The following is a 12,191-nucleotide window of genomic DNA, read 5'->3' on the forward strand; positions in this document are numbered from 1 at the left end:
ACGGGCCATACCACGGACGCGTCAAGGGAGCCCCTCTGTTCGCCGATGACACGGATTCCACCGAGAGCGGCCCGGGGCTGGGGCTGGCGTCTGTCACATCTGGAACGTCGCTGTGACACACAGAGGACGGGCTGCAGGCTCACAGCCTCTCCTGGCAACAGGGTTCACTGGGCTCTAACAGCACTGTTTCATTGTGCCTGAACCACGATTCTATTCTGTTCTGTCATAGAGCAGAAATGGTGATTCAGGAAAAACAGGCCTGAGTCTCCCCCTCGTTTCCAGCTGGTGAAGGTGAGGCCCAGAGAGCACAGGGACCGCCGGTCACCGGGCGCTGGCAACCACTGGTCTCCTGACACCCACTCCTGGCTGGACTGACAGATAAGAGGGCACTGAGGGGAGCCTTGCCGGCTGGTGAGAAACCACCTGGTTCCTCCTCCATGAAGGGTCCCTCGGCCACCTCCAGAGAAGCCCAGAATAAACAGGTTGCCAGGGCCAGAGCCCAGCAGACCACAAGTTTAAGACTTTCCCAGTTTCCAGGAAATGCCTTTCCCGAGTGCAAACACACAGACATCACAAGGACAGGCCCTGCCCGTCCACACAGGCCGCACCACTGGGACAGCCACACCCCACACTTCATCAGCCAGGGCAGCTGAGGGGGAAGAAGGGCAGAGGCCCCGAGGACCCCCCCACCTCCCAGCCCCCGGGACCAAGGTGGTACCCCCACCCCCGCCATGAGTCCAGCACTGTCCAGACTGTGGAGATTCAAGGCCCCTGCCCTGCTGTGACAAAGTGCTCCAGAAGGACAACACCATGCCCAAGACAGGGAGAAAGCCAGCCAAGCCAGGCCCTCTACCTGGGCCAGGCAGAGGGTTTTTGAGGGTCTTGCAAGCAGGAAGTGGGACAGGTTTCTTTAGGTCCCCAACCCAAGGTGTCCCAGCTAACGACGGTGGGATGTGCTTCCCTCCCAGCACAGGGCAGGGGTGAGAGCTAGAGCGCACTCACCCAGGGGGAAGATGTGTCCTCAAATGCGCCCGGGACACAAGTGGGGCAGTCAGGGAAACTGGCTGCCCGGGGGCAGAGGGCACTGCCAGCCTCGCCAGGGTGTTCTGATCTCTGCCCTGGGCATGCCTGGCCAGCAGGTGGCCTGCAACACCTCATCTAATACTTGTATCAGCCCCCCTCTCCCTTTACTGCTGGGGAAACTGAGGACAGGGAGGTGCAATGCCTTCCTGCCCAAGGTCACAGGGCACGTACACAAGAGACAGGACTCCGAAGTCGTCTCTTAACTAGTGCGTAGCCCTGCCCCCGCCCATCCTGCCAGGCCCAGACTTAAAACAACCCCCAGCGCTGGGGGGTTGAGCTATGGGGCCTGAGCTATGGGGCCTGAGACCCAACGGCCATGATTTTTGTGTGCGGGAAAGGTTCAGAACTGTATTTCCTCCGCAGCCTGCATAGGGACGGCAAGAAGAGATTCCCATCCTGCAAAAGATCTCCCCCAAAATGAATTTTCCCTGCGTCTGGAAATTCAGGACTGGCAACAACCCGTAGAGCAACCAGGCTTCGGGGGCAGCCACGGAGGTCTCCAGCCCTGGGGCCTGCCGCTCCTCCCGCCACAGAGCCACTGTCAGGGGCAGGTGAGCCCGCCCACCTGTCTCTGGCTCCCCTTCCTCCGCAGCTGTAGGCCTGGACAGGGGTGCCGGTTCCGCTCTGAGCAGGTGGGGACCCCAGGCTGGGGGCTGCCACACTCCACTCCGCCTCCTGGCCTGTAGGCGGCCCGGGTCCCCGCAGAGCCCCACTAGCTAGAAGTCACAAACAAAGGGAGAGCAGCCAGGGCAGAAAGAGGGGTACAGGGAGGTGGCGAGTGGCCACAACTTTTTGGCGGGGTCGTTTCTGGGGTCGCGGGCTCCCTCCTCCTCTCCTGTGTCCCCAGGGAGTGGGTTCCACGACGACGTTCGCCCGCCGAGCCCCTATCTCCGCCGAGCTTCAGCGACCAGCAGCACCCCAGCCCGGGCCCTGCGCCCCCGAGACGTCCTCCTCTCCCAGGCGGGTCGGGCGCCGGGGGCCGCGGGGCGCGCGCTGGAGGGGGGCGGCCGTGACGCGCGCTCCGGCGCCGCGCGGGACCTGGGGGCGTGTGTGCGGGGCGCGCCCGCGCGGGGCCCTTCTAGGAGGGCCGCTGGCTCCGTGCACCAGAGGAGCGTGGGCGAGCGCGCCGTGTCGCGGCCGGGCCGGAGCGGGTCCGTGTGTCCGCGAGGTCCGTGTGGGCGTCCGCGCGCGAGCCGCTTACCCTGCGCGGAGATCGGGGCCAACTCTCATTCACCCGCTGCCGCGGCGCTCCCCTCGCCGGCCGCCCGGCCGCGCTGCACCTGCCGCCCGCCCGGGAGCCCACGGCGCCGGGGAGCCCGGAGGAGGCGGCCCCGCGGGTCCGGGCCACGAGCGCGGAGGCGGCGGCGGCGGCGGCGGCGCCAGGTCGCGCGCTCGCTCCCGCTGCGTGGAGTCTGCGCGCTCCTGGCCCGGCCTGCGCAGCCGCCGCCCCGCCCCGCGCCTGGCCCCGCCCCGCACGCCGTCCCGCCCCGCGCCTGGCCCCCGCCCCGCCCCGCCCTCCCGGCGCGGCGGGCTCCTGAGCCCGCGGGAACGCGCCTGTCCCGGCGGGGCGGGGCGGCGCGCGCGCTCACGCTCGGTCACGCGGCGCCACCTTTGTTTGGGTGGCCCACGTGCGTCCCCACCACCTGCACCCACGCGCACGCGCAGCAGCTCCTCTGCGCGGAGGCCGCGGCCACGCGTTCCCGCGCTCCGTCGCGGCGAGAGTCTCGGGTACAGGCACGCACGGGCACGCACGCTGCTGTCACCTCGCCGGGGCCCGCGCGCCGCACAGCCCGGGGCCGCGCCGGGGCCGCCGCGGGTCCGAGACGGTGCTGTGCTGCCGGTAGCGACCCGCATCCCATGGGGAACGCCCTTCCCGTGACCGCCGCTGCTGGCCCACGGCCGGGGGAGTGGGGTGCGCGCTCCCCCTGGACCCCGGCGCCCGGCGGGGCTCCCTTATGCCCGGGGCTGCTGCCTGGCCTCAGGGTCTGGGCCTCTGGGCTGGTGCCCACTTTCTCCAAATCTCACCCTCGTTGAAGGGAGCCCCGCCAGCCCCCTCCACACTCCTGCGTCTCTCCAGGCACCACCCAGTGGGGTCCCGCTCTACGCGCTCCTGCCCCCGGGTCTGGGACACCCTTTCCCCCCGGAGAAACCTGCCCCACCTTGGCTGCAGGACCAGAGGCCGTCCCAACTCACAGGACGGTGCGGAGTGGACAGAGGAAAACAGCCCCAGAGAAACCGGGCCCTTAGGCGGGGCTGGGGGTACCGGCTATCAGCCACTCGCCCAGGTCTGACCGAGACAAGGCTACTGAAGATTGGGCTGGGAGGGTAGGGGGAACCGGGAGAATACAGAAGGCCTGAAGGCTGTCACCTAGGCTCCTCGGCCTCCCCTGCCCAGCTGGGTCCTCTGGGCTCTGCCCTGCCCTTCCCATCTGCCCGCTGCCTAGCGTTGCCCGCGCTCCCTGCGATGCAGAAACTTACAAGCATTGGAGTCCTGCAGGCACCTCCCACTCAACAAACCCAGAACTGAACTCTCCGCTATCCTCCTGCCCCAACCCGCCTCCAGCCTCCCCTCCCTCTGGGAAAGTCCTATCCATCCCTCCAGAGGCCCTAAGTCCCTGAAACACTTCCTGGGCAAGATTTGCCCCCCCCCCTTTTTTTTTCTGACCCAGCATTCTCTGCCTGGGGAGACAGCCCTGATGGGCCAGGGTCAGAGGCTAGCATTCGGGTGAGCTCCTAGCAGGAAACCGTCCTTCTCTATGACTCAGTTTCCTTTCTGCAGCATAGAGAACCAGATGACTTCTGAGTAAGGGAGCTAACGTAACGTGCGTGGCCCAGCTCCAAGCCCCCAGCGCCGCTTGACCAGCCTAGCCGGAAACAGTCCTGGCCTCCTGTGCACCCAGAGCGCCCAGAAGTCCCCACCTAGTATCTGCCACCTCCTGTCTCCAACACTATGATTGTTTGCATGGTTACTGATTATGTTCTTGCCTCCGCGAACCCTCCTCACCGCACAGCTGGGGCAAGACCCAGATTATTTATGTGTGAGTCATTCCTCCCACCCCCACCCCCATCCCACCCTCACCTCAGGACCTTGGCCAGACTAAGTATAGTTGTCAGGACGTTTTTGTTCACAAATGACAGAAATCCACCTCCAGCTAGCCCCAAACGGCCCCTATCTGCCCATGAGAGCAGCAAGCAGAGCTCCCCACCATAGCATGGCGCAGACCAGGGGCCCAAAAAATGTTTTTTGAAGGCGTGCCCAGGGTTGGGAGAGCAGGCAGGAGCTGGAGGGAACCTGGAGAGAAGGGAAGGGGTTGAACCAGACTGCCGGGTCCACCTCAGGAGCCCTCACGTTCAGTACCCCCAACAGACATCTGCGGTGGGTGGTGGGATGGGACATCTGCACCTGTTGCTGCCAGCGAGGCCACAATGGTGAGCAAAGCCAGGTGTGGTCCCCCTGGTGGACAGGTTCAGACTGGATCCCCCTCAAAGCAGGTGCTTGGCGTGATGGGACACTGCCCTGCTCGGGGCTCCTGAGAGTTATCCCGTCACCTCATTTACAAACGGGGACTGTTCCAGGCTCACCTGTGTCTGTCCCCCAAATAAACAGGCTGAAGCCCTAACCCCCAGTACCTCAGAATATGACGGTGTCTGGAGATGGGGACTTTACTGCAGCCTTTATCGAGGTGATTACATTAAAATGAGGCGCTTAGGATGGGCCCTAACCCAGTCAGGCTGGGGTCCCTGATAAGAGGAGGAGGTGAGGACACACACAGACGGACGGACGGCCGTGTGAGCAGGGAGAGGACAACCGTCTGCAAGCCCAGGAGAAGGGTTCAGACCTTCAGCCTCTGGAACCCTGAGGAAATAAATCTCTGTTGTCCCAGCCTCCCTTCCTTCCCAGTCTGTGGTATTTATGCTGAGCAAACTCCCACAAGGACCGGGCTCAGAGCAGCCACCTGACCGCTCAGGTCCCCATTAGTCCCCCACCCCTCTGCTCAAAAATGTGCTGGTGGGCATTGCCAAATGCTGAGCTGTGTTGGCAGCTGTGAGAAGGTCTCCTGGAGTCCCCCCGCAACCTGGAACCAGCTGAGCCCCAGAACGGATCTCTTGGCCTCAGAGCCCCAAAGAGCATCCATGGGGGCAAGATGGCTAGACTCAAGCGAACCTCTGGGTGACTAGCAGAAGCAGGGGATGTTGGTGGCTAAGAAAGTCACACAGAAAGAAGTCAGCGGGAGGCCCGGGCAACTTGCTGCAGACCCCGTCCTGCTTGTCCCCCACTGCCCTGCTCCCCAGGGCCCTCAGCACCCCAGAGCGTCCTCCCCAAATCCCGCCATCCTCGGGCCTTCTCCCACCTTTCCCTCCATGCTGCGCTCTGGACCTGGCAGCTCTCTCCAGCAGGGCTAGCTGGACAGCCCCCGCCCCGGCCCCTCGCCCCCTGGGCCTGCACGTGGGGGCCTGGGTCCTCCATTCAGAGCCACCTCACCTCACCCCGACCTCCACACCAAAGCAGGTGGGACCCCTGCAGTCCCTGAAGCGGCTACCTCCGCTTCTCTGACCCAAAGTCCTAGTGCTCCCCTCCTCGCTGGGCCACCTCTGGGCACACAGCCCCCCCTGCTGCCCAAGGACTCACCTGCTGTTCCTCTGCCTGCCCGCCACGCCCGGGGGCTGCACGGCTCCTCCCTCAGCCTCTTCTTCCGTCCACGCGGAAGGGCCACCTCCCCTCTGGGGTCCACCCTGACTGCCTCTCCTGCTTTTCTTTTCCTCCCGTACCAAGGACTTCATCATACATGCCAAGGGAGGCTCCTGATCAGCCAGCCAGTGCCTCACCTCGTCCCAGCACCAAGACCAGCGGGGGTGGCCTTTGCCTCTGAGACCGTCTCTGTGCTCTGCCTGAGGACAGGGACCACGGCTGACCCCCTCCAGCCTCAGGGCCGGAGCAGCGCTCTCTGCAAGCCTGAGGACAGTGGTTCTTCTCTGGGCATCTTACCTCTCACACCGCCGTAGCTGTGCTCTTTTCGGGAACACCACATTCAAGTGCCCTCTCTTTCAGCAAGCTTTCCGCGCCGGCTTCTTTTCTCGGAGCTCCTAGAGGACCACTCTATCCATCCTGGACTCTTCTAGAAGAGCCAGCCTGCCAAGAGGCCTGTCCCAGACAGAGCCCTCTGCCATTGGAGTCTCCTCATTCACCACGTCCCGGGCCAGAGCCCCTCTTTGTTCCCTTCCTCCTGGCCACCTTCCCCCCAAGATACCCGATCCTCTGCCCTAGGACACCAGCATCAGAGCTGCTGACCCACCTTGGACTCTGGGCACTGACTCCAGCCCTCAAACCTCCCTCTTAGGGACCTGCTCTCTCCCTGCCAGCTGCTCCTTCTGACCTGTGGCCCCAGCGCCATGAGAATGTGAGGGCCCTGGCCAGAGAAGTTCAGGACCGCCGTCCACATGCTCTTGGCTCCGCGTCCTTGGACACACAACCTAGACCTCTGAGCCTCAGTTTCCTCTTCTGTGAAGGGAAGAAGTAAGGTGCCCACCACAAGACTGTGATCTCCACCTCTGGAGAGACAAGAGGCAGCCTGTAGGGGAGGCCAAGGGAGGGCAAGGCCTCGAGGAAGGGTCTGGAACAGGATGTACGGTGCCTGCCTGCCGGTCCAGGGGGCTGAAGGTCTGATGGACCTGCGAGTCCTACTGGAATCAACACGTTTATATTTCAGTACGTGGAAAGCCTTGCACATAGGCACTCAGAGATGTGGTGTGGGTCACCGGCTAGTCGACACCCAGAAACTCTCTTTACATGTTTCCTTGACTTTAAAAATGCTGGGGAAGGGGAGGGGTGGCACTGGGGCGGCTCAATCGGTGAAGCGTCTGCCTTTGGCTCAGGTCATAAACCCAGGGTCCTGGGATCGAGTCCCGCATCGGGCTCCCTGCTCTGCAGAAAGCCTGCTTCTCCCTCTCCCGCTGCTGCTCCCCCTGCTGTGCGCGCTCTCTCTCTCTCTGTCTCGAATGAATAAGTAAAATCTTAAAAAAAAAAAAATGCTGTTGGGTAAGATGCACCATCAACTTAATAACAGGTTTTCAGGAAAAAATGGCCCACCCCTGCTGTGTCAGACACGCTCCTCTGTTCCGAGCTGCATCAGCGTCTCAGAAAGGTGAAGATGGGAACCAGTGAGAGTCTCAGAGGAATTAGCCGCAGCTAAACGCAGGTGTGAAGGGCTTTCTCAGCTTTGTGGCCCTGGGGAGACTGTGTTTTCTGAAGGGTGGGGGGCCCTGAAGACACGGCCCCTTAGCAGGGCTTCACCAGGCCCTGGGGAGGCGACAGACCCCAGCCACTGGCCTGGGACCCAGGGGCTTGCTGCCGAAACTTGGGGTTCTGGCTTCTGAGACTGATGGAGCGTGCCACCTGGTGGCAGCAGGCGGCAGTGCAGGGGCTGGGCGCGTTGCCCCCTGGGCCAGCCCTGGAGGTCTGCCCAGACCCCGCCCTGCCCAACCCTCGCCCCCAGACCCCGCTTATAAGCCCCACTTTCTGCCTCCTTGTGGGAGAAGGCTGGGTCAGCTAACCTGGATCTGGACTCTGTCTTACCTGCCATGTGACCCTGCCAAGCCCCTCCCACTCTGGGTGCCTCAGTTTCCCTACCTTGTAGGGTGGTGGTCTCCTTTCTTCTCACCCCACACCTACTCCGCACCCATGTGGAGGCCGGCATTTGTCAGACCTGGCTCTCACAGACCTTCCTTGGAGGGGGGAAGACCTATACCTGAAGGGCAAGCCCAGGTGGTCAGTGGGGCTAGGACCTGCCATAGCCTGGGGGCTGGGGCTTCTTGGAGGGGGGCTTTTAGGCCTCTCTAAGGGAAGGCAGGCCTGGCAGAGGCCAGAGGGAGGAGATGGTGGAGGAGTGACAGCCCTCTCTGCCCATGGAGCTGAGCAGGCATGGTGGGTGGGAACCTGGGGGCCGGTGAGCCGAGGTGGCCAGTGCAGGGGAGCCCCAAGGGCTGATAAAGGGAAGGCTGGAGGAGGGTGATGGTCGGTCCCTCCCCAAGGGACTCTCTTGTATAAGAACAAGAGAGTAAGATAGAGAGTTATGATCCTATGGACCAGCTCTGTCTGATGGAACTTTCTAGAATGATGGAAATACTGTATATTTGCACAGTCCAGTAGTTATGGAGCACTTGAAATGTGGCTAGTGGCCCTAGGCCGTGGGACAGCACTGCATGGAAAAGGACAGTACGTCCAAAGGATGTGCCCACAAAGCAGATGGAAACTGGAGATAGGGAAAAAAAAGATAGAAATCACAGAAAAACACCATTCAGAAAACTTGTGGGACTCCTGGGTAGTTCAGCCGTAAAGCGTCTGCCTTCAGCTCAGGTCATGATCCCGGGGTCCTGGGGTCCTGGGATCCAGGCCTGCATCGGACTCCCTGCTCAGCGGGAAGCCTGCCTCTCCCTCTGTCTGCTGCTCCCACTGCTTGTGACCCCCCATGACAAGTAAATGAATAAAATCTTAAAATAAAAAAAAGAATTAGGAAAACTCAGAAAATCCATGATTAGAGAGGAAAAGGACAGTTGAGTGTAAAGCATGTGGAGAATAATTAGAAGAAAAGAGAAAGTAATTCCAGGAATGAAGACAAAACTGACTGGGACCCACAATGGAATAAACACAACCAGCGGGAGACAGAAAGTATTTCTTTTTTTAAATCACAAAGAAATGAGAGCGGGAGAAATTAGGGACCAGAGGAAAACGAGCGAGTGTGGAAGGCAGGCGGGAGCGATCTAGTGCGGGAGTGATGATAGCATTCCCGACCAGAAAGCCAGATCCGTGGGCCAGAGCGGACACCGAAACTGTAATTGACGTAGACATTCCTGAAATTTAAAACAAATGAACAACTGTAAAATTACATATTGGAAGAGCATACCCCACGCTAGGAACACGGGCCTGGAATGACTAAATCTAAGATGTAGGAGAGAAATGCCACCGAATTTTAAAGAAAAAGAAAATAAAATCCTTTCGACATCCAGGTGAGAAAGTTCCCGTCACTTACAAGGAAAAAATAGCAGATCGCCGCGGACTGCCGCTGGCCAAGCTTTGTGCCAGGAGGTGTAATTCCCGGATCCAAGGAAAGAAAAAAGCGCACCCAGAATAGTATGTCCAGTCCAAACAGGCTTTCATGTTAAGGCTGCGGAGAAACTGTCCTTGTTGGGGATTATTGCTTCAAGAAGACTTTACTGAATTAATCTACTGAAGAACGGGCATAGGAAAGTGGAAATGGAGAGACAGCAAGATGAGGGTTGATGATGAGAATGAATATGCTTTATCTTCAGAATTAAACATAACTGGGATATTCCTAGGGAGGAACAGGGTGAGGGTATGAAAGGTAGGGCCTGCTTCCTGCTTACCCTACAGGTGTTAACTGAATGTAAAAATTTTGATTTTTACAAAAAATGGAAAAAATTTTAAAAAAATGATTTTGAATTAGATTATGGAGAAAAGGAATAAAAGAGAAGGAATCAAAGGTCACCAGCTAATTTCATTATTGTCTTGCTGGGGGACCAATAGACAATTAAAGAATAAGGAAGAGGAGAGGGAGGGAAGGAAGGAGGGAAGGAGAGAAGGAAAGAGGAAGGGAGAGAAGGAAGGGAGAGAGAGGGAGGGGGAAAAGGAAGGGGAGGGAGGGAGAGAAGGAAGGGGGAGGGAAGAAGGAGGGAGGAAGAGAAAGAAGGGAGGGAAGGAGAAGGAAAAAGGAGGGAGGGAGGGAAGGAAAAAGAAAAGAAAGAAGAAAAGCAGGCAGACAGTGGACCAAGAATATTACATAGAAGTATAAACATAAAGTAATTACAACATATATAAAGTAAAATAAAAAGAGGAAGTAAAACAGTCTACCTAGGGAAAAACAGTCATTTATCTAAAAAAGTGAGTGGCACAAACATTTTTCATATTCTTAAAGAATTAAAAGATAATTAAAATTTTTCAAACAGCTACCTCAAAGAAGAGAGAAACAACAGGGTACTTCTTTGAAAATACTGTGTTTCGTAGGTCCATTGGAGAAATGATGTTAAATTTTTAAAAATCCTAAAACAAAAAATGAAATAAATGAACATTGGTTGTGTGTTTAGATGGTAACATGACCATATAGGGAAGAGATATTCCAGGTGACCTTAAATACAATAATTCGTCGGCACATGTCTGTTGGGTTATAACTAAAGGACAGAAAGTACAAAATATTTAACTCCTTTCAGTGAGCATGTTGGTATTATTGTTGGTATTGGGTATCATTTTTCTGAGATCATTGTGTATGCAGGGTGGAATGAAGCACCTGAGAGATATTTTTCTCTATGTGCTATTTGTAGTTCAGGTGAGAGGAGATTGAGGTCAATGAGTTTAAGTAAAAATGCTGTAGTCCAGACTCTAAGTAGGAAATGTCAGTGTAGACTCGAGGTATATTTCTTTAGAATCAAATGTCTGTTTGCTCTATCCCGTGGAAATGCCTTAGAAACAAGGATCAACCCCCTGGAAATGAGCACCCTTAGTGGGAGATCTGTGGTCTCTAACTTCCCCTAAAAGGAAACAGAACTTGGAGAAAGGCTGCTTCCAGCTCTGGGACAGGAAATGTATGAGGTGAGCCTGGAATGTCTTGTCACACCTGGAAAAGCACGAAGCTGTCAAAGACTGCTGAGGTCAGGTCAGAACCACCCAGATGCCACAGAGCTGTCTTGCACTGACTGGGGACGGGACAATTAGAACACCAGTAAGGATTGTAACTGCAGTGGATTGAAGCACATTCTGTATGCTCAAATCCATCAATTCATAATGATGCAAAAAAAAAAAAAAAAAAGGAAAAAAGCTCACAATCACAGAATACTAGGGAATCAACCCATTATTTTGAAACTTGTAAGTAAAGGAATCAACCATTTATCTTATCTTTCCTACATGATCTATAACTTAGGATGACCAAATAGTGGATAAGGGGAAGTTTCTGTTGACAGGATTTCAGCCAGTGATTGAAGGCAGCAATGGTAGAATTAGGACAGCGCCATTTTGCACCTGCTTGTGGATGAAGGGGTCCAGGGCAGTGACGGGCAATGACCAGGAGTGGATCTTAAACCATAAAAATAGAGAAATCTGACATTATGGTTACTCCTAACAGAAAACTCACCCCCCCATGAAGTATTCTTGCCAAAAAAATATTGAACCTGAATCTGATTAAGCCTCTGAATCTGCCCATTATGGTGGCCAATACCCCTCCCCCCAGGTATTTACATTAAGATTAAAATTAATTAAAATGAAATAAATGAATAATTCAGTTCTTCAGTTGAACTAGCCATATCCTAAAGGTGGTGGGAGGTAGAGGGGTCCTACCTCAAAGGATTCCCTGTTCCTCCCAGAGGCGGCTGACCCCATCCTGCTCACACAGGTTCACGCACACCCTGAGAAGGGGCATGCTGCCTCCTCCACCTTCTGGGCACTCAGCCATGGGTGGGTGTCTTAGAACAGGGCTTTTGGGGTGTGGGAAATGCTAGGTGCCAGAGACTCACATGGTGCCAGCCCCACTCAGCTCCCTTCTAGCAGGTGGGGGGTGTAGGAGAGGGATGGACTCCTGCAGTCCCAGGTTTCTGTGTGTGCTGGCGAGGAGTGAGCTGGTGTTGAGCCCCAGAATGGGGGTAGGACCTTCTCCAGGTGCCCAGAAAAGTCTGTCCAGACAGAGGCTTTTTTTTTCTTTAATAATGTTTTCCAGGGGCGCCTGGGTGGCTCAGTGGGTTAAGCCGCTGCCTTCGGCTCAGGTCATGATCTCAGAGTTCTGGGATCGAGCCCCGCATCGGCTCTCTGCTCAGCGGGGAACCTGCTTCCTCCTCTCTCTCTGCCTGCCTCTCTGCCTGCTTGTGATCTCTCTGTCAAATAAATAAATAAAAATCTAAAAAAAAAAAAAATAATGTTTTCCAGAAAAGTGAGATTTATAGAAAAATTGCCACAATTCTTCAGAGATGCCTTATACTCCCCACCCAGCTCCCCCAGTTGTCATCCTACCTCGGTCTGGTGCATTTCTTACAACACATGAATCAGTATCAATACATCATAATAGGGGTGCCTGGGTGGCTCAGTGGGTTAAAGCCTCTGCCTTTGGCTC

General features: G+C 56.7%; 1 protein-coding gene across 1 annotated transcript in view; it reads right to left on the bottom strand.

Moving 5' to 3' along the window:
- LOC111157657 (GRAM domain containing 4) overlaps positions 1-2,340 on the bottom strand; it is a 73,501-nt gene extending 71,161 nt beyond the window's left edge. Inside the window, exon 1 of the mRNA XM_022519266.1 lies at positions 2,285-2,340. Within this exon, the coding sequence (XP_022374974.1) occupies positions 2,285-2,313 (29 nt within the window). The 5' untranslated portion in view covers positions 2,314-2,340. The remainder of the gene's footprint in view (positions 1-2,284) is intronic.
- Positions 2,341-12,191: the final 9,851 nt, after the last annotated feature.

This window comes from Enhydra lutris, unplaced genomic scaffold (assembly GCF_002288905.1).
Source record: "Enhydra lutris kenyoni isolate GAN:26980312 unplaced genomic scaffold, ASM228890v2 scaffoldscaffold55, whole genome shotgun sequence".
NCBI classification, from domain to species: Eukaryota; Metazoa; Chordata; class Mammalia; order Carnivora; family Mustelidae; genus Enhydra; species Enhydra lutris.